Genomic DNA, 20731 nt, shown 5'->3' with positions numbered 1-20731 from the left:
GGCTATTGGGCTTTCTGCAGGAACGAAGGCCAACATCACTGGGGGGTGGGGGTGGGGGTGGCAAAGGGCTTGTACTAGAGGGAATGTCAGGAATGGTGGTGGGGGCTGGTTTGGGATGGGGTAGGAGACTACATCAGCCTAGTACCTTTTATTTGTCAGCACATGCGTTCTCGGTGGACAGGGGTCTTGACTGGGACCAAGTCCCTGGGTATAAAAGAGAAACCAAGACTGAAATGGGGTAAGAGGTTTGTGGAGACTCAGTAAATCCCAGTGAAGGGTTCTGACTGTTGTGAGCACCCACCCTTTGTCCTAAGAATCAGTAGGTGGAGCACTGCCTGATGTGGGAGCAGGGTGCCATGTTCCCTGAGTACTCTCTCCTGGTCTGCTGCAGTAGGTGGAGCACTACCTGACATGGGAGCAGGGCGCCATGTTCCCTGAGTGCCCTCTCCTGGTCTGCTGGGCCCGGCACTGCACACATGGTTGTGAACAGGGCTAAGGTTTCAGTGAAGGATTTGCAAGCAAAAGCATGAATTTGGATTCCTACCTTATTCCATATACGAAAGCTAGTCTGTCCACCATGGGTTGGAGACTTAGAGCTAATGCAATCAAACTCGTGAAAGAAACAAAGTTTGACAATAATTTTTGAAAAATTGGCAATAATTTTTTTGATGGACGGGATACAACCAAACCAAACCCTCACAGGCAACGAAAGTAGACTTAGATCGGTTGTACTTTGTCTGAACTTCCGTATCAAGCCCGGAGAGATGGCTCGGCGGTAAAGATCTGTTGCTGCTCTTGCCGAGGACCCGGATTCAGTTCCAGCACCCACACGATGGCCACATTCATCTGTAACTCCATCTAGATCCAGGGAATCTGACACCCTCTTCTGATCCCAGTCATGGATTCCTTTGGTGCACACACATATGTTCTGGCAGTATACTCATACACATAATTCTTTTTTTTTTTTTTAAGATTTATTAATTTATTTATTATGAATACAGTGTTCTGCCTGCCTGCATGCCAGAGGAGGGCACCAGATTTCATTATAGATGGTTGTGAGCCACTATGTGGTTGCTGGGAATTGAACTCAGGACCTCTGGAAGAACAGCCAGTGCTCTTAACCTCTGAGCCATCTCTCCAGCCCCTCCCCCCCATAATTCTTTTAAAAAAAAGTGTGCATTAAAGATTATCAGTTGAGTCATAGGCCGACCACAGAGTAGTAGAAAGTTTTGTCGACTTGCTTTTGTCTGCTGAGGGCAAATATCCAGAATGTATGGAGATCTACAACTGGACAGGAACACCTTTTCCAGCCCAGGTCTGGATGCCTTCTGCTTCCCCTCACATTGAAGGTGAGACCCAGAGGGTCTCCCAGCCTAACCAGACTGAGAGTCAGGAGATGCAGAGGTAGGTAGGCCCTTCTTTCCTTTCTGTAGTGGCCAGTCTTTGTTGTCACCTTGATCTAGAATGAATTACCTTTGAGGGATTTTTTTTTTATTGGATTATTTGAGCTGGGAAAACTAAGTTATTGTCTTTTTTTTTTTTGTTTGTTTGTTTGTTTGTTTTCTGAGACAGGGTTTCTCTGTGTAGTTTTGGTGCCTGTCCTGAATCTTGCTCTGTAGACCAGGCTGGCCTTGAACTCACAGAGATCTGTCTGGCTCTGCCTTCATTACCACGACCAAGGACTGGAGAGATAGCTCAGCAGTTAAAAGCACTGGGTGCTTTTCCAGGGGTCCTGAGTTCAATTACCAGCAACCACATGGTGGCTCACAACCATCTATAATGAAATCTGATGTTCTTTTCTGGCATAAGGCATATATGTAGACAGACCACTCATATATAAAATATATAAATAAATAAAATAATAAAAATAGATTATGACCAAGGCAACTTATAAAAGGAAGCATTTGGTTGGGGACTTGTGTACAGTTTTAGAAGGCTAGTCCATGATGGTCATGGTGGGGAGCATGGAGGCAGGCAGGCAGGCAGGCAGGCAGATATGGCACTGGAATAGTAGCTGAGAGCTTAACAACCTGATCCACAGGCATCAAGCAGAAAGAGGGAGACTTGGCCTATCATTGGCTTTTGAAAACTCAAAGCCCACCCCCAGTGACACACCTCCAACAAGACCACACCTCCCAGCCCTTGCCAAACCATTCCACTAACTGGGAACCAGACATTCACACATATATGCTTATTGGAGCCATTCAAACCACCATAAAGATCCATCCTAAATCTGAAGCATTTGAGATGAGAAGACCCTAAATCTGAGCCACATCTTCTGATGACAGCCCACATAAAAGGACATGGATGAAGGAAGCTTTTGCTTTTTGCCTGCTTCTACTCACTCTTGCTGGCAAGTTCATCTACCCTGCAGCTGAGTCATTACTTCCCTGGTATTAGAACCTGTTTCTTCAGGATTCCAACTGAAGAACCCCTAAGACATTTGGGGGATCATTTGTCCTCAGTATCTGCCTGGTGTACCTATCAATATCCCACCTGGGTCCTGGCATCTGACCTAGCCCTATACAGAACTTGCCCACCCTTACTTCAGGTAGGAAGGCTGGGCAGCCTTAAGAGTGTCATGCTCCTTTCCTTCTACATCAGGTGAGGTGATGAGATTTGTGGTTATCAGGCTTGCTAGGTCCTAGCTGGTAGATGGGCAAGGAGCAGGTGCAACAATCTCTGGCTAGTTTTTTGTTTGTTTGTCAAGTGAGAGTCATTTGGAAAGAGGGATTCTCAGTTGAGAAAATGCCTCTATAAGACTGGCCTGGGCTGGAGAGATGGCTCAACGGTTAAGAGCACTGCATGCTCTTCCAGAGGTCCTGAGTTCAATTCCCAGCAACCACATGATGGCTCACAACCATCTGTAATGAGATCTGGCGCCCTCTTCTGGCCTGCAGGCATACATGCAGACAGAACACTGTATACATAATAAATAAATCTTAAAAAATCCCAAAAAAACTGGCAAGTCTGTCCCACATTTCTTGATAAGTGATCGATGTGGTAATGCTCAGTCCACTGTGGGTGCTGCACTCTTGGGCAGGTATTCCTGAGTTGTATACGAAAGCAGGCTGAGCAAGCCAGTAAGCATTTCTCTGTGGTCTCTGCTTCAGTTCCTGCTTCCAGGTTCCTGGCTTCAGTTCCTACCCTGAACTCCTTTCATGATGGATTGTGATTGGGACCCATAAGCTGGAATGAAGCCTTTCTGTCCCAAGTTGCTTTTGGTCTTAGTGTTTTATCACAGAAATAGAAACACTGACTAAGACATCTCCTAAGAGGAAGGCCAAGACCAGGTTTGGTTTCAGAACATGGCTGTGGTCTGGCTGTATAACCCCCCTAAACTGCTGATAGAAACGTGAGTTCTACCCACACATGACCAACAGGGAACTGAGAGAAACAGCTATCTGCCACTGCCACAGAACTGTCCCTTGTTTAGTTCTCCTAGTGTAATTATGATGTCCCCTTCAGCATGCATCAACGAGGAACCTGGCTTATGGCCTCTAACCTCCTAAATTGACAGAGGGACCCAGTGAGCCGAGGTTGGGAGCGTGGCCTTCTCTCTGCCCCCATGTGGAGATTCCTTTTCCTTTTCCTTCATTATTCTGGTATTTCGGCCACACTGGTTTAGACACCTGTTAGCTAGGCTTCCTCCAAGAGAGCCGCACACAGAATGAATGGTTCAGGTGTCCAGCAGCTTTCCACACCACAAACCTCCAGAAGTCTGTGTTCCCCTGAGCCTTAGTGTCCCCTCGCCCCAACAGCATCACAGGGGATCCACAACTTCCCGAACCTTCTCTCACTTTTCCCCCCTCAGGTTCTCTCTCCTCCTCTCCAACAGCAACCCGGTGATGTTGCCATCTCCTCTAAATCCTGCACCTAAGCGACAGACAGTGGTGCATTCAAGGATGGGGAGGCAGGTCTGCAAAGGATGGGGCAGGAGAAGCTTGGTTTGGGTTCACTGGATTCCAAGAATGACAGATACGCGCCGGAGGTTAGACCTGACCTTGCCAAGAAGGTATGTCTAAGGTTTTAGGATGAGGCCCATTCCGAAGAGTCAGGAAGGCTATTCTGGGGTCTAGGAAATGGGCCTGGGCAGGGGTTGGAGGAGAAATGGTGCCTAGAGTTCAGCAGAGCAGCCTGTAAAGGGATGTGTACTCAAGCAAAAGGAAATCAGGGCACTTTGTTAAAGAAGTCACCAGTGTCCCGAGTGGCCAGCTGAGCAAAGGTTGATGGGAAGACAAACATGTCTTAATAACACACTTGTGCAACATTGGAAGATGCCCAGATTTGGTACCTGGTTCCGTGGAAAGCATGCAGCTCTGGCTGTGTGCTGCTCCCTGGTGAGTACATTGGGAAGGGTGATGCCTTGAGACAAGTGACCAGAGTGTGAATGGAATGGATGAATAGGCTTGTCTAGGCTGGGTCCATTGCCAACCCAGAGGGAATCCCTTCGCGGACACTGAGAGCAGAATCCAAAGCCATGCCTACAAAGTGGGTTGTGTCCCTGGTTGGACTCAAGTTCAGGCGCCAGACAGCTGCCCCAGATGTCTGCTCTCTGTTTCCATCAGGTCCTCTGATGCTTCAGGATCTGGGTGTGCTGTCGCATTGTCCAAGGCAGCTTCCTGCATTGAGGCCCTCCAGTCTTATTCCCATACTCTGGGAATTTGCTCTGCACTAAAATGTTGAGGGTTGTGCATAGTTACACTCACTTTCACTAGTAAGACTAAATCTTCTTCTAGACGTATACGTTTATACACGTTTTAGATACAATGGCCATGTTTTCTATGTTTCAAATATAGTGTCTTGGGTTTTAGTTAAGCTATTACTTGATGGGGGCTGGAGAGCTGTACGGCTCATCTGAGGACCTGAGTTTAATTCTCAGCATCCGTGTCAGGCATTTCACAATCACCTGTAACTCCAGTCCAGGGGGGATCTGACTCTTTTGTCCTCTATAGGCACCTACATTCATACACACACACACACACACACACACACACACACACACACACACATACACACACACACACACACACACACACACAAACAAAATAAATCAGAAAAGATAGTACTTTATTTTTATTAAAAAAACAACAAAGCCGGGCAGTGGTGGCGCACGCCTTTAATCCCAGCACTCGGGAGGCAGAGGCAGGCGGATCTCTGTGAGTTCGAGGCCAGCCTGGGCTACCAAGTGAGTCCCAGGAAAGGCGCAAAGCTACACAGAGAAACCCTGTCTCAAAAAAACAAAAAAAAAACAAAAAACAAAAAACAAAAAAAAAAAAAAAAAACAACAAAAGGCTAAGGGCGCGGCTCAGTCAGTGGAAGAGCACTTGTCTCGCACGAGCATCGCTATTACTGCAAAACAACAACTTGTGTCGTTTTGCTGGCGTGGCACACACCTGCAGTCGCAGAGCTCCAGACAGAGACAGGAGGATCAGAAGTTCCAGGCAAGCCCGATGATTCCAGCCTTTGCCTCAAAACCACCACTCCCACCACCCACACCTTTTTTTTTTTTTTATTAGAAAGTCTTTTTTTTTTTTTTTTTTTTTTGGTTTTTCGAGACAGTGTTTCTTTGTGTAGCTTTGAGCCTTTCCTGGAACTCGCTTTGGAGATCAGGCTGGCCTCAAACTCACAGAGATCCGCCTGCCTCTGCTTCCCGAGTGCTGGGATTAAAGGCGTGTGCCACCACCGCCCGGCTTGATTAGAAAGTCTTAATCTTTGTTTTCTGTGTGTGAGTATTTTGCTTGCATGTCTGTCTGTCTGTGCAGCACAGGAATGCCTGACTCCCAAGGAGGCCAGAAGATGACCTGGAACTGTAGTAACAGATGGGGGGTAGGGATGGGAACAGGGGGATCAGGTGGGAGGAGGATGTGGGGAGACAACTGGAATCTGGGGGCATCTCTGGGATGAACTAGAAACCTAGAGCAATGGAAACTCCCAGGAATCGATGAGGGTGACCCTCATATGAGCTAAGATCCTAGCAATGGGGGATACGGAGCCTGAACTGGTCATCTTCTGTAATCAGGCAAGACTTCCAGTGGAGGGACTGGGACACCAACAGAGCCACAAAACCTTCGACCTACAGTTTGTCCTGCCTACAGGATGTGCTCAGGTAAAGGTATCACAGAAATTGTGGGAGTGACAACCAATGACTGGCCCAGCTTGAGACCCATACCATGAGAGTGAGCCCACCCCTGAGGGCTAGGACCCAGAGGCAGGATAGCCCAGAGACTTGGGATAGAACCAAACACGACTGGAAAAAAATAAAATAAAATAAAAAAAGATTTATTTGTTTTTTATGTATACAGTGTTCTGCCTTACATGTATGCCTGTGCACCAGAAGAGGGCACCAGATCTCATTCTAGATGACTGTGAGCCACTATGTGGTTGCTGGGAATTGAACTAAGGACCTCTAGAAGAGCAGTCAGTGCTTTCTCTGCTCTCTCTCTGCTCTCTCTCTGCTCTCTCTCTCTCTCTCTCTCTCTCTCTCTCTCTCTCTCTCTCTCTCTCTCCCTCTGAACCATCTCTCCAGCCCTGCCCCCCCCCCAAAAAAAAAAATAAAAGTCAATGAAATGATTCCAAGTGATATTCTGCTATACTCATAGATTGGTGCCTAGCCCAGCTGTCATCAGAGAGGCTTCATCCAGTAACTGATGGAAACAGATGTTAGAGACCCACAGCCAAACATTAGGGAGAGCATGGAGAATCCTTCAGGAGAGGGGGAGGAAGGATTGTAGTAGCCAGTGGGGTCAAGGACACCACAAGAAAACCCACAGAACCAACTAACCTGGGCTCCTGGGGGCTTCCTAGAGACAGAACCCACAACCAGGGAGCCTACATGGGACTGACCCAGGCCCTCTGCATATGTGTGACAGCTGTGTAGCTTGGTCTTCTTGGGGGACTCCTAACAGTGGGAGCAGGGGCTGTCTCTGACTGTTGCCAGCTTTTGGGACCAATTCCTCCTACCAGATTGCCTCATCCAGACCTAAAAGGAGAGGAGGTGCCTGGTCTCACTGCAACTTGATATACCATGGCTGGCTGGTATCCATGGGAGGCCTGCTCTATTCTGAAGAGAAACAGAGGAGAAGGAGGAGTGAATGGGGAATGGGGAGGGGAGGTGGGGGAGGGACTGGGAGGAGAGGAGGGAGGGGAAACTTTGGTTGGGATGTGAAACTAAAAAATAAATAAATAAAAATAAAATAAAGATTAAAAAAGTTGAGGTGGTTTGAATTTTTTTTTTTATTAATGTTGGTGTTTAACAACTCAATTAAAATTTCCTGAAAGCAAACTGGGCATGAGGACACACTCTAAAGCAGGGGGATTAAGAGTTTGAGGGGGCCGGGCAGTGGTGGCGCACGCCTTTAAACCCGTGGAGACTGTCTCAAAAAACAAATGAACTGAAGAGGAGGAGGAGGAGGAAGAGGAGGAGAGGAGGGGGAGGGGGAGGAGGAGGAGGAGGAGGAAAGAAAACATCTGTGGGCAGCCTGAGGTACACAGAGAAACCCTGATACCAAAATAAAAAATAAAAAGTGTGCCTTCTCATCTGCAAACACAAGTGTCAGAGCTGCTCCTGGACCTTTGATCTCAGACCTTCAGACTAAGCAGTCTCATAGCACCAACTAAGGGCTCCAGAAGAAGGCAGTTTTAGCTAGGAAATACATTCGCCTGGGCTGTGACAGGCAGCTGAGGGTGTCTCCACCCTATCCACACTTCCACAGGACTGGTCTCTAACTGACCCCTTATCCCCCATCTTAACTGAACCCTGCAGGCCAGCGGAGGGCGCTGAAGACCTGACCATACCTCAGGCTGCTTGAATCCCGTAGTGCCCCTCCCTGTAAGCCTTGGTTCCTTGGCCCTGCTGTGATGCAGGGTGGGCCGGGTAGGAGACCTGGAACTATGGCTCAGGTCAGTAAGGCCCAGGAATGCCCATCATCTGATTAATCTGTGTTTGCAAGGCTGTATCCAACAGGACCAAAGAAGGCCCTGGGTGGGACCGATGGTCACTTAGGGTGGGTCTCCCAACTAGAACCCAACATGGGCACAGCCCTCTCTAACTGCATCCTGATGATCTGGGGATACTGGTTCAGGAGGGGTCGGTAAACTTCCTTCCCTGAGGAAAACATGAACAAGGTCCAGTTCTTCCTCCTAAGGTCCCAACAAATCAAAGTATGATTCTACCATAGTTCCCCCAGAGCAACCGGTAAGCTTCCTGGCTTGCTAACAGCACAGGTACCCACCCATGCAGAAAGGTGAACAGATGACCCTAAAGATCCGCCTGGATGATGGCTCTCCCGTAGCCCTTGACTGACAGCAAGTTGGGCTGGGAGGGAAGGGTGGTGTCCTGTGGGCAGAGTCCTGGGTGGAGGATTTCTGACATCCCCCCCAGGCTGCAGAAGAAGCCTCCATCCAAGTTTTTTGGGGGTGCCCCTAGCGTACAATGAGCGTGGCTTTCTATCTTCCATCTTCCCTAAGGGCTCCTGCCCTCCAGAAAAGAGCTGGAAGCCTGCACTTTTGGAGTTCAGCTTGAGGAATGGAGGCTCTATGAAACTTCCCAGCTGAAGAAGGCAGCTGAACTCATCGACCTCCCCAAGGACAACAAGAGGCTGTCTGCCAAGGTGGGCTCAGACACTCCCCTGCAGAGACCGGAGGCCCCTGAGCAGCTGTCTGGGCACATCCGCTCTGCTTCCACCCCAGCCGCCTCCCTGGGAGTCTTCCAGGGGAGGATGTGCTCAGTGACGGGCTGGAGGGACCTCAGGGTCAGAAGTAAGGGAAGGGGACATGGTGGGCTGAAGTTAGGAAAGACAGCCACGTTAGATGAACGGCTTTGATGGAGATCTCCCAATGGGGGGGTTTCCAGGACCCTCTGTAGCAGCAGGGCTGGGTCCGATGGCTGCCGAGAAACGTGTTCTCTGCAGCTCTGTTCGGAGGTAGAGCAAGTGTGGATGCTGGGTGGTGCCATTGGGAGGCTCCAGGGAATCCAGCCTTGCCCCTCCCTGTTCCTGGTGCTATTGCTGATAAAGCTCAGTGAAGTAAGTCAGGTACAAAATGACAAGAAATGGGGCTGGAGAAGTGCCTTAGTAGGGAAGAGCACTTGCTGCTCTTGCGGAGATCTGAGTTCGGTTCCCAGCACCCATGTGGCAGCTCACAATCTTTTGGTTTTTTTATTTTATTTTTTTTTTATTGTGTATGTGTGTGTTTTAGTTTTAGAAATAGGGTTTCTCTCTGTAACAGTCCTGGCTGTCCTGAAACTCACTTTGTAGACCAGGCTGGCCTCAAACTCACAGAGATCCGCCTAACTCTGCCTCCTGAGTGCTGGGATCAAAGGTGTGTGCCACTACTGCCCAGCTAGCTCACAACCATTTTTAATTCCATTTCCAGGGGATTTGACAACCTCTTTTGGTCTCTTTAAGCACTGCACTCAAGCGACAGGCACAAACAATACATATAATTAACTTTTGTTTGTTTCTTTAGTTTTTTTTTTTTTTTTTTTTTTGAGACAGAATCTCATTTTGTAGCCCTGGCTGTCCTGGAACTCATTATATAGACCAAACTGGCTTTGAACTCTGCCTGCTTCAGCTTCCTGAGCGCTGGGATTAAAGATGTGCATCACTGTGCCCAACAAGAATAAAATAAAGCTTAAAAAATGACAAACAACAACAACAAACCCCATACAATTCCAGTAACAAGGTCTCTAGAGAAACCGAAGTCGTAGACAAAAGAGGAATGGCCCGCCCTGAGTGTCAAATCCCCCAGATGAAAAGGGACAGAGCCGGAGGACCGTGGTGCTGGCTCTGGCTGTCCCCAGGCAGATGTTTAGGACCCTGTCCCGGGGTCACAGGCTCCCACGCCTGACTGGAAGTCAGGATGCTCTGCTGAACACCAACCAGCTTCTCCCATGGCTGCTGAAGCGCTGTTTGAATCTTTCCATTACCAAATGGACTGCTGTTTGTCCATCTGGCTGCTTTTAAAAAGACTGACTCGAAACAAAACAAAACAAAAACCCGAATCTGCCCTGTATTAGTTCAAGGTTTTGTCTGTGCATAAAGTCAATATAAATGTTTGCATACAGGTGCTTGTTCGAGCTTCCGCTCCCCTGTGAGTGAAAGTCCAGCTTGAGTTCATCCCCACTGGCCACTAGAATTGTCTGGATTTGTGTGTGTGTGTGTGTGCTTTAAATTACATTTATCTATCTATCTATCTATCTATCTATCTATCTATCTATCTATCTATCTATAGTGTTTTCTTTCTTCCTTTCTTTCCTTATCTTTTATTTTACTTTATTTTTTGATCTGGACTCTTCAAGTCTTCATTTTACCCTAGGCTGGCCTTGAACTTGCACAGCTCTCCTGCCTCAGCTTTCTGAGTGCTGGGGTTATAGTCATGAGCTACTATATCTGGCTGGTTTTCCATTTTCTTTTTTTTTTTTTTTTTTTTTTTTCGAGACAGGGTTTCTCTGTGTAGCTTTGCACCTTTCCTGGAACTCGCTTTGGAGACCAGGCTGGCCTCAAACTCAGAGATCCGCCTGCCTCTGCCTCCCGAGTGCTGGGATTAAAGGCGTGCGCCACCACTGCCCGGCAAAGTGGTACATGGTTTTTTTTTTTTTTTTTTTCCCCAGACAGGGTTTCTCTGTGTAGCTTTGTGCCTTTCCTGCAACTCACTCTGTAGCCCAGGCTGCCCTCGAACTCACAGAGATCCACCTGCCTCTACCTCCCGAGTGCTGGGATTAAAGGCATGCGCCACCACCGCCCAGCTGGTTTTCCATTTTCTTGAGATTTTCTGATGAGAGTAAGATTTTGAGTGTGATGAAATCTAATTCACTAAAATTTTAAGAAAGCATCTCTGGTTGAGACCTGCGTTAGATATCTTTTTTCTGTTGTTTGAGACTGAGCTGGAGTTTATCATAGATAAAAGTCTTATCATAGATTTAAGCAGGGGCATTGGGGGAGAAGGAGAAAGAGGCGCTTAGGAAGAGGGAGGCATGCACGCAGGAGAGGGCTCCGGCTTCTCCAGAGAGAGCAAGCTCACCCTTTTTTCCTTGGACAGCAGCAGATCCCTGGACTTATTTTTCTACAGTCAATATTTTTTTTTTGCGGCACTGGGGCTTCAGTCTAGGGCCTCAAGCACATTAGGCAAACACTCTCCCACCGGGGGACACCAGCCTGATATTTGTATTCTGGCTGTTTACAGCTGTTCCCTCTGTGTTTATTGGAATAATTGGTGTGCTCACACAGGTCCCTCTCGTCTTAATGTTCCTTTCTATCCTCCAGTCATTTCCTATGCTTACTCTCTCCCTTTTGAAACCTTTCTTCTAGATCTCTATCTATGTGTTTCCTACTCAGATAACACATTTATCAACCTTCGCAGCTTCTCTTCACTCTTACTCTCTCTACTCTCTCGAATCCATCACAGATAGCATGGCAACTGTTAATTCTGCGTCACTGTGGATACACTTTCTGCTTTTAGCAAGTGTTATCTGTTAACGATGCAGTAGCCTTTGCTGTGACAGACATTTGCTCTCCTTTACTGGCTCTTTCTGCAACTGTCTTTCCCTTTGCTACTGATGTTTGTCTCAACTGTTTCGAAACCTGTCACAGGTCTCACAAGTCCTGTGCCTGAGAACACAGTCACACTGCGTCACCCTTTGCTCAAAGAAATGTTCCAGGTTCTAAGATGTTCTACTCATGGGTTAAAGTATTACTTTGTGGTCAGTCTGCATCCACTATTGCAGTTGGAAAATTCCAAGAACCAGGAATTTTTGCCCTTCCAAACTGCTGCTGTTCTCCAAATGTGAAGTTAGGAGAGCTATGGTGGTCACATCTGTAATCCCTACCCTTGGGAGACTGAGGCAGGGTGGTTGAGAGTTCAAGGGTAGCCTGGTTTCATAGCGAGCCCTGATCTTCAAAAGCAAATGAATAAATAGACAGGCTCCAGACCTTGCCTGCTCTCTCTGGCCACTGCAGCCCTGTGGTCTCTTGACATTAGCCTGGCCTTGGACTTCAGTCAGCCAGAAGTCATCCCCGAGACAGGACTCAGCTAGGAGCAGGGTGTTTGGGAAGAAGCAGGGAAGGAACAGTAGGGTGTGTGCTTCCAAGGAGGTCCCTGGCGCTGGTTGGCAGAGGGCACGTGCTCTGGAGTCCCCATCCTGAGGGACAGGGACTGAGCATTTATCCTCCAGCTGCTCCTGTGGATCTCTGGAGCTAAAGAGAGTCCTGTTGCACTCTAGTTGGCAGCAGAGCCAGCAGAGCTAGGTGCTAGGCCTGGACGTAGAACTCAGCCACACCTGAAAGGTGAAGGTGGAGAGATCGCTGCTGGACCAGCTCGGCTGACAAAGGCACTTACTGCCCAGCTCCGACAACCTGAGTTTCATACCTGGAACCCATGGAAACGGGGAGGGGGGGAACCAATATCTAATCTGCAAACATAGGCCGTGGCACACGTGGGTCTGCACTCACACACATACTCACACCGTACATACATGCACACAGTTACAATAGTAAATGAGTAAGCCTGACTCTGCATTTGACGCAGGGGCTCTCAGTTGGTTCCTGTGGTGTCAACGGGATTTTTTTTTTTTTTTTTTTGGTAAGGTGTGTGTGGGAAGCAGGAATGTGAGCTCCAAAGGGAGGTTGCACTGAAATGACTGGGGTCTCTGAGTCCACTTTAGGGCTAAGGCTCCGGGGAGTGTGAGTTCCATGGCAGGATCCTCCACCTGATATGTGGATTATTGAAAAACAGGCGTGTGATGCCGGGCGGTGGTGGCGCACGCCTTTAATCCCAGCACTCGGGAGGCAGAGCCAGGCGGATCTCTGTGAGTTCGAGGCCAGCCTGGGCTACCAAGTGAGTTCCAGGAAAGGCGCAAAGCTACACAGAGAAACGCTGTCTCGAAAAACCAAAAAAAAAAAAAAAAAAAAAAAAAAACCACAGGCGTGTGCCAGCATGTACCTTAAACGAAAGTGCCCATTTATGTTTGTGGTGGCAAGAATCTAGAAAGAACCTCCACCCTCCTCGGTTAGAATGGGCAAATCCCTGCCTCCACCTGCCCCTCTTTTCTTCCTTTCTTGTGTGTATTTTGTTTTTCATTCTTGAAAGATTCGTTTATCTTGACATGTGAATGTTTTCCTACATATATGTATGTACATCATGTGCATGCCTGGTATCATGAAGATGGAGACCAAAGAGGGCATCAGATGGCCTAGAACTGCAGTTACAGATGATTGTGAGCCACCATGTGGGTGCTGGGAACTAATCGTGCGTCCTCTGTAAGAGCAAAATGTGCTCTTAGCAGCTGAGCTATCTCTTCACCATGCCAGTGGCCACGTTGGAGGAGCAGCCGGTGGTACCTGAGCTTCAGGAGTTCAGTCACCAGAACACAAGGCAGTGATGGAAGAGTCTCAGGCCAAGCCCGAGGCTTTTGCCACAGAGTGTCTCTTGCTGCCGCTGTGTCTTTACATGTTTGCCGCTGCCATTTTTCTCTGGTGTCTGGCATGGTGTGAATGGGTGTAGGAGGATCCCCACTGCCTTTAGTGTAGTGTGATTATCTCATGGAAATATACCGTTCTACTGGGCATTTTTACCTGTGGATGATGATGATGATGATGATGATGATGATTATTATTATTTTTGGTTTTTTGAGACAGGGTTTCTCTGTGTAGCTTTGTGTCTTTCCTGGAACTAACTTGGTAGCCCAGGCTGGCCTCGAACTCACAGAGATCCACCTGGCTCTGCCTCCCGAGTGCTGGGATTAAAGGCATGTGCCACCACTGCCCGGCCTACCTGTGGATTATTATGAAAATGATTTCCTCTTAAGCTGTACTGTTTAATTGAAGTAATGATTTTATACAATAATAGTGTTAGTTTAAATAGAATTTTGATAATTAGAGATTTCTAACAAATATAGTAAGAGATAATGAAAGAGGTTAGTTTAGTAGGAAAATTAATACAGGTCAAGGTAGGATATAGTGTTGCCCTCACCCCCAATAAAGCAGGAGCTGCAGAGGATAAGAAAATAGAAACAGGAACACGAAAGTGTCATGCAGCTAGGGCTCATGAGTCTCTCTTGGGGAGTCGTGTAGACTGTGGTTTAGGTTAATGATTAAGGGAAACGTTCGAGTCCCAGGAGTTAGGCTAGCTCAGGTTCTTTTAATCTTGATGTTAGGAAATGTATTTGGTGTGCATCGTAGCTAAAACAAAGATTAAATAATGCCTTCATGTAACTAAAAACAAAGAATTGGATGGTTAGTTAAGATAATTGGACAAGACTCTAAAATATGGAAAGAGAACTAGTAACCTGTTTTTCTGGTATTTATTAAAAACTACTGCCTATGTAGACAGTTATGGCTGAAAGGCTACTGACCTATGAGAAGCCTAAAAGATAAATATTTAACTGTATGTGGTTCTTGGGGATAATTTGTTTTTCACCTCTAATGTAAGGAAAATGAGAAACACTTTTTTAAAAACTTGTATTCATTGTAATCATTCACTTAAAATAGAATGTAATGATATTGTAATTTTTATACTGCTTGAAAGATTTTGCTGGGGTATATAAACTGGAAGGGAAAAACTAAAGACACAGGGAAGGCAGACATCAGGGTAGAAGATCAGAAAAGGAATAGTGTAGAACAAGCAACAGAAGGAATAATAAAATGAAGAACTAAGCTTTGGCCCTCAGAAAAGTCCTCGTGTGTCTGTCTGTCTGAGTAGTTCACCTGCTCTGCATCTCCTCTTCAGTGTCTCTGACCTGCTGACGGCTTGCCATTCATCAGCACCCTAGGTGAGACCCTGTGCGTGCGTGCGTGCGTGCGTGCGTGCGTGCGTGAGTGCATGTTTCTCTTTTTTGCCAGCTCTAGAGAATTAAGTTTTACACCCTCAGATAGAAAGGTCAAATGAGTGATTAGTTCACCTACTCCGTGGCTCCCCTTCAGTTCCTGATCTTCAGAAGGCTGGTCCTTTCAGCAGCATCGCCCTGTTTCTTTTCCCTTCCCTCCCCCTCCCCTCCTCCCCTCCCTTCTTCTTCTTCTTCTTCTTCTTCTTCTTCTTCTTCTTCTTCTTCTTCTTCTTCTTCTTCTTCTTCTTCTTCTTCTTCTTTTCTCTCTCTCTCTCTCTCTCTCTCTCTCTCTCTCTCTCTCTCTCTCTCTCTCTCTTTCTTTTTTGTCATATGATACAGCTCTGGCAGGCCTGGAGGTCACTATGCAAACTCATAGAAATCAGGCTCAGCCTGATTAAAACCATGGTGGCCCACACCTTTAATCCTAGCACTCAGGAGGCAGAAGCAGGTGGATCTTTGAGTTCGAGGTGAGCCTGGTTTACAGAGTGAGTTCCAGGACAGCCCGGGCTACACAGAAAAACCCTGTCTGGGGAAAGGAAAAAAGAAAAAAGAAAAGGAAAGAAAGAAGAAAGCAATCAAGCTCTCTCAGCCTCCCAAATGCCAGGTTTATAGGCATATATCCCAATATGTAGCTTAGATAAATTCCTGTTATAATCCCTATATGTAAGAAGTATGAGTCAGCCACATTGGCACTAGCACAAACCAGCACAGACCCAGTCATGGATAAATTATGAAATTTTTTATTTTATTTATTTTTAGATAGGATCTTATTATATAACCTGGCCTGGCATGGAGCTCCTTATGTAGATCAGGTTGGCCTCTAATTCATAGAGACCTGCCTGCCTCTGCTTCCCGAATGCTGAGATAAAAGTCCTACATCACCATACCTGGATGAACAGTGGAGTCTTACGACCATGAGATGTTGGCTTAGTTTCCTTGACTTCACAGGTCCTGTGGCAGGCACAGATACACATGGTAGTATAGAGGGGTATTCTCCCCGAGGGCTATGGTCAGTCCTTTACTGTCCAAGGTCCAATAAAAAGATTGACTGCCTTGGGTGGGAGATGGCTCTGGATCCATCAGGGGTGATGCGGTCCTCCGGGAATATGAAGTCCAGCATCATTATCTATGGTCACAGTGATTTGTATGACAGGGTACAGACCTAATCTGGCTACAGCATTGAGGAGTGTCCCTGGAGGAAAGCTTGTGATTCCATGTGGCTTCAGTGGTCAGAAACAGGGACCAGGGTCACCTGCCAGCACATGGGAAGATGTTCTGGAAGGTCTGGCTAATATATGGCACCCATCTTTCTCCTAGCCGATCTCTAATATTCCCCATTTGGCATTTGGCTATCCAGCAGGGTAAGTGGCGTTCCTGGTTCAGCAGTGATGCAAACTGGACCTGTGGTCCAAGACAGAGTTTGGTAACTGCTCACTGTTGCTCTTGTCCAATTTCCTGTTGCAACCCTGAGTATGGGGCAGAGGTAAGCTTTGGTTAGGCCCTGAGGTCTTCAAGACAGAATCCAGGTGGGTGTGGAGGCACATGCCTATAATTCCAGCACGCAGGAAGCAGAGGCAGGAGGATTCCGTAGGACTGAGACTAGCCTGGTCTACATAGTAAATTTCAGGCCAGACCAAGCTATAGAGTGAGATTCTGGGTTCTTTGTTTGTTTGTTTGTTTTTGGCTTTTCAAGACAGGGTTTCTCTACATAGCCCTGGCTGTCCTGGAACTCACTCTGCAAACCAGGTTGGCCTCGAACTCAGAGATTCCCCTGCCTCTGTCTCCTGAGTGCTAGGATTAAAGGTGTGTGCCACTTCTGCCTGGCTGAGGAGTTTCACTCTTGACCAGGAACTGCTTGGGAATCTCAGAGATCGAGAGAAAGGAGAGAAAAACATTTAAAAAACAGGGCATGGTGGCACATTGTTTGGGAGGCTGAGGCAGGAGGTTGACCTAGATTCCAAGGCCAGTGTGGGTTACACAGCAAGGCCCTCTCTCAGAAATGAACAAACACACCTCCCAAGTCCATCTGAGTCCTTTTTTTTTTTTGGTTTTTCAAGACAGAGTTTCTCTGTGTAGCTTTGCGCCTTTCCTGGAACTCCCTTTGGAGACCAGGCTGGCCTCGAATTCACAGAGATCCGCCTGCCTCTGCCTCCCGAGTGCTGGGATTAAAGGCGTGCGCCACCACTGCCTGGCAATCTGAGTCCTTTTTGAGAGTGCTTGCTCATTATAGGCCCTCTTCTCTAAGTGCTTCCATGCCTTTGTGATGCCAAGGACCAACAGGGCCTGCCCACTCAGCTTGGGGGACCAAGAAAGGACCTAGACAATGGCTCATACTGGAAATTTTTCCATTTATTTATTTATTTATTCATTCATTTATTTATTATCAGCTTGATACAGTACAAATTCTTATCCTAGTAGTGAAATGTTTCATTGAGGCTTGCCCAGTAATTGAGTAAAACCAAAACTTATTATAAGCCACAGTTATCCTAGGGTACCCCACTGCTGTATAGCCTCCCTGGTTCTGTGGGTTGCAGTCTGATTATTCTTTGCTTTATATCTAGTATCCACTTATGAGTGAGTACATACTCACACTGGAAATTTATTCCTTTAGCCAACAACACCGGGTGCCAAGATAGAGCTGTGAGCAGAGCTGACTACCCCTGGGGTCCTAGGCCAAAGACATCACCTTCTCTCCATGTCCTCCTGCTGAGGTGCCTCTTCCTGATGTGACCTCATCAGGACCCTGATCAGTCAGTCTGAGTCTACCCTAAAGAACTCACTTCCCCTTCATCATCAATAGGAGACCCTCTTCTCCAAATTTGGTCATGGTATGAAGACCTGGTAGATTTGGGGGCAGAGTTTAACCCACAGCAAGGGTCGCCCTCCTCACTGAACACACAGAGCCCCTCAATTCCTATAGATAGCATCAGGACACACGCTGCTCTTGGCTCCCGCATCAGGATGCCACCTCTCATGTCACCTGGCCTGCCTCAGCGCCCACACACTCAGATGTCTAAGCCTCAGATGTTTCTGATAGCATCGTCAGGCCGTCTTCAGCCAGCACAGAAACGATTGCAGGAGTGAGGAAATAAGGATGACTCTCCCCGGGGACCATCTATCTGCTGCTTGTGGCTCCATAGACGTATCGTGGTCTTGAAGAAGTCTTGGAGTCCAAGGGCCCTAACAGAGGAGGCAGACAGGCTCAGGGGATGCCTATCATGATTTGAGAGCATAGGCCTGAATTCCTTCTGACTTTGTGGGTTTTCCCTAAGGTCTTGGTAAAGAAGGGCTTCTCTGCGTCTTCTCCAAGCCTGGATATTCTCATGAACTGGTTCAGCCACTGGCAAGGACCCAGTTGTTCTGGGAGCCAGAGACACTAGAAGTCTGTAGTGTTTAGGATCTTTTTTTCCAAGACAGGGTTTTTCTGTGTAGTTTTTGTGCCTGTCCTGGAACTGGCTTTGTGGACCAGGCTGGCCTCAAACTCACAGAGATCCGCCTGCTTCTGCCTCTCGTGTGCTGGGATTAAAGGCATGCGCCACTACCACTTGGTGTGTTTAGGATCTTACAGCAGTGGGCAACTGGGGTATGGACCTCCATGCCTGGCTAGGAGACCCCCAGAAAGTAACAGCAACAGCTTGGCCTCTTTCTTCCACACTTCCATATGCATGTCACCACAGGGGGTGGCCATGTCTCCTTGGACCCAGCTTTGTGCTCTGACCCAACAATTCTGCTGTGCTTGGAGGACTCCCCCATGTCCGTCAGAATGCTCCTGTAAGACCTTTGAACGTGCAGCTCATATACTGGGGTGTCATCAGCTCCCGGTGCCAGGCTTCTGTGGGTGGAGGGGTGATGGATGACTCTAGCTAAGGACAGAAAGAGATCACGTCAGTCTCTCCATCTCGTTTTTGTCTTTTCAAATATCCAGTCTGCAGTCTGACCCACCTACTCCAGGGCATGCTGTCAAGCTTGGCATACCCCCACAGCCCACCTTGCCTGCCCCGGAGGTGGTGAACTTGCGCTGACGGTCACTTCATATCAGCCCCAATGAAAGACATGTGTGGCCACAACATGCACCGCTGGAGTACAGATGTTGCATTCTATGCCCACATCCTGTGGAAGAAAGATAAATGGGGCCCTGGGGAGCCTCAAGGGAAGACAGAGAGTGGAGTATAGCTTGACTATCTATTAGCACCTCTGCCCTCAGGTCTCCTGGCTGCAGAAGCCGATGTTTGGGATCAGAGATCTCTGTGGTTCTGGGATGCCGTGGCTGCTGTTCCTCACCCTCCTCTGTCTGGGGAGCGCAATGCCTGTTACTCCTGGTGAGTCCTAACCCGAGCCCTTATGCTGTCCCAGGCTCCGATTCCCGCTCCAGATCCTCTGGGGTTATGTCAGACTGTCAGTTTGCCAGGAATCTCACCGACTCCTGAGCCTTGGAAACCTCTGCCTGGTGTCTGACCCCCCTCCTTGCTTCCCCAGACCTAGGCTCAGGACAGGAGTTGGTAGGCATTGTCGGGGGCTGCCCTGTCTCAGCCAGCCGGTTCCCATGGCAGGTCAGCCTGAGGTTCTACAACATAAAGTACAGTAAATGGGAACACATCTGTGGGGGCTCCCTCATCCACCCCCAGTGGGTGCTGACTGCTGCCCACTGCGTACAGCCGTGAGTAGGGTCGTCTATTCCCTTGGCTTTGAGCAGATGGGTGTTGGGAGGTGGGTGGTGCTTTGTGGGCAGGGTTCCTGGTGGGAGGTAGGATTTCTGGGACCCTCCTGATCCCTGTGTATGTTCTGAGATTCATTTCCCTAGCCTTCAGCCTCTCTGAGGGGCTCATTGTCCTGTCTTTCAGGAAACAACTGGGAGCTTGCGGCTTTAGGGTCCAAGTTGGACAGCTGAGGCTCTATGAAAATGACCGGCTGACAAAAGTGGCCAGGATCATCCGCCACCCCAAGTTCAGTGAGAGGCTGTCTGCCCAAGGGGGTGCAGACATTGCTCTGCTGAAACTGGACACCCCAGTCATGCTGTCTGAACATGTCCGCCCTGTCTCCCTCCCAGCTGCTTCCCAGAGGGTCTCCCCCAGGAAGACCTGCTGGGTGGCTGGCTGGGGTGTCATCGAGAACTCCAGTGGGTACCGGGAAGACCTCATGGCCATTGTCAGCACTGGTGGGGAGAGGCAGAGCCCCCAGCTTTGGTTCTCACTGGCTTCTCCCCACAGTGCCGCTGCCCCCACCCTATCACCTGAGGGAAGTCACAGTCCCCATTGTGAGAAACAGTGATTGTGAGCGCAAGTACCACACCAATTCTTCCTGGAACAGCAACATCAGGATGATCAAAGATGACATGCTTTGTGCTGGGATGAAGGGCCACGACTCCTGCCAGGTGATGGCCTGACTATCCTCTCTCCTCTGTCTCTTCCTGACCCAGCACACTGGGGCCCACCCACCCTGGCATGATGGGATGCCTGGAGTGCTGACTCTTGCCTTTTCCCACAGAGTGACTCCGGGGGCCCTCTGGTATGCAGGTGGAACTGCTCCTGGGTCCAGGTGGGTGTGGTCAGCTGGGGCAGAGGCTGTGGACTTCCCGACTTCCCTGGTGTATACACCCGAGTGATGAGCTACGTGTCCTGGATTCATCGCTATATTCCCAAGTTCCCAGAACCCTCAGTGGAGCCAGATGGGATTAATACAACGGAAAAGACCCTAACAACTCTTGTCGACCCCCTCACTCCTCCTGCTGATCCAGCCTCACCCTGTTAAACCTCCCTATCCCATGGTAGTGAAACTCTGTGTTCTTGGTCTAAAGTCTTTGGTGTCCCTTAACTCTGGGAGGGAGGGGCTAAAGCCACATCTCTCAGAAGTAGCTGGGCAGCCCATATCTCCTCCTTACCCTGTTTCCCATTAAATGGTGGATTGTCTAAA

General features: G+C 48.3%; 1 protein-coding gene across 1 annotated transcript; it reads left to right on the top strand.

Annotated features, from left to right (window-relative positions):
• Positions 1–14477: 14477 nt before the first annotated feature.
• On the top strand, positions 14478–20731 carry LOC102914022 (mastin-like). Its single transcript, XM_076578132.1, has 6 exons — positions 14478–14767; positions 19026–19140; positions 19298–19478; positions 19663–19937; positions 20029–20192; positions 20306–20731. Exons 2-6 carry the CDS (start codon positions 19047–19049, stop codon positions 20567–20569), a joined length of 978 nt encoding a protein of 325 aa, XP_076434247.1. The 5' UTR covers positions 14478–14767; positions 19026–19046; the 3' UTR covers positions 20570–20731.

Source organism: Peromyscus maniculatus, chromosome 8, assembly GCF_049852395.1.
Source record: "Peromyscus maniculatus bairdii isolate BWxNUB_F1_BW_parent chromosome 8, HU_Pman_BW_mat_3.1, whole genome shotgun sequence".
Lineage (NCBI taxonomy): Eukaryota > Metazoa > Chordata > Mammalia > Rodentia > Cricetidae > Peromyscus > Peromyscus maniculatus.
This window is presented reverse-complemented; position numbering and strand designations above follow the sequence as displayed.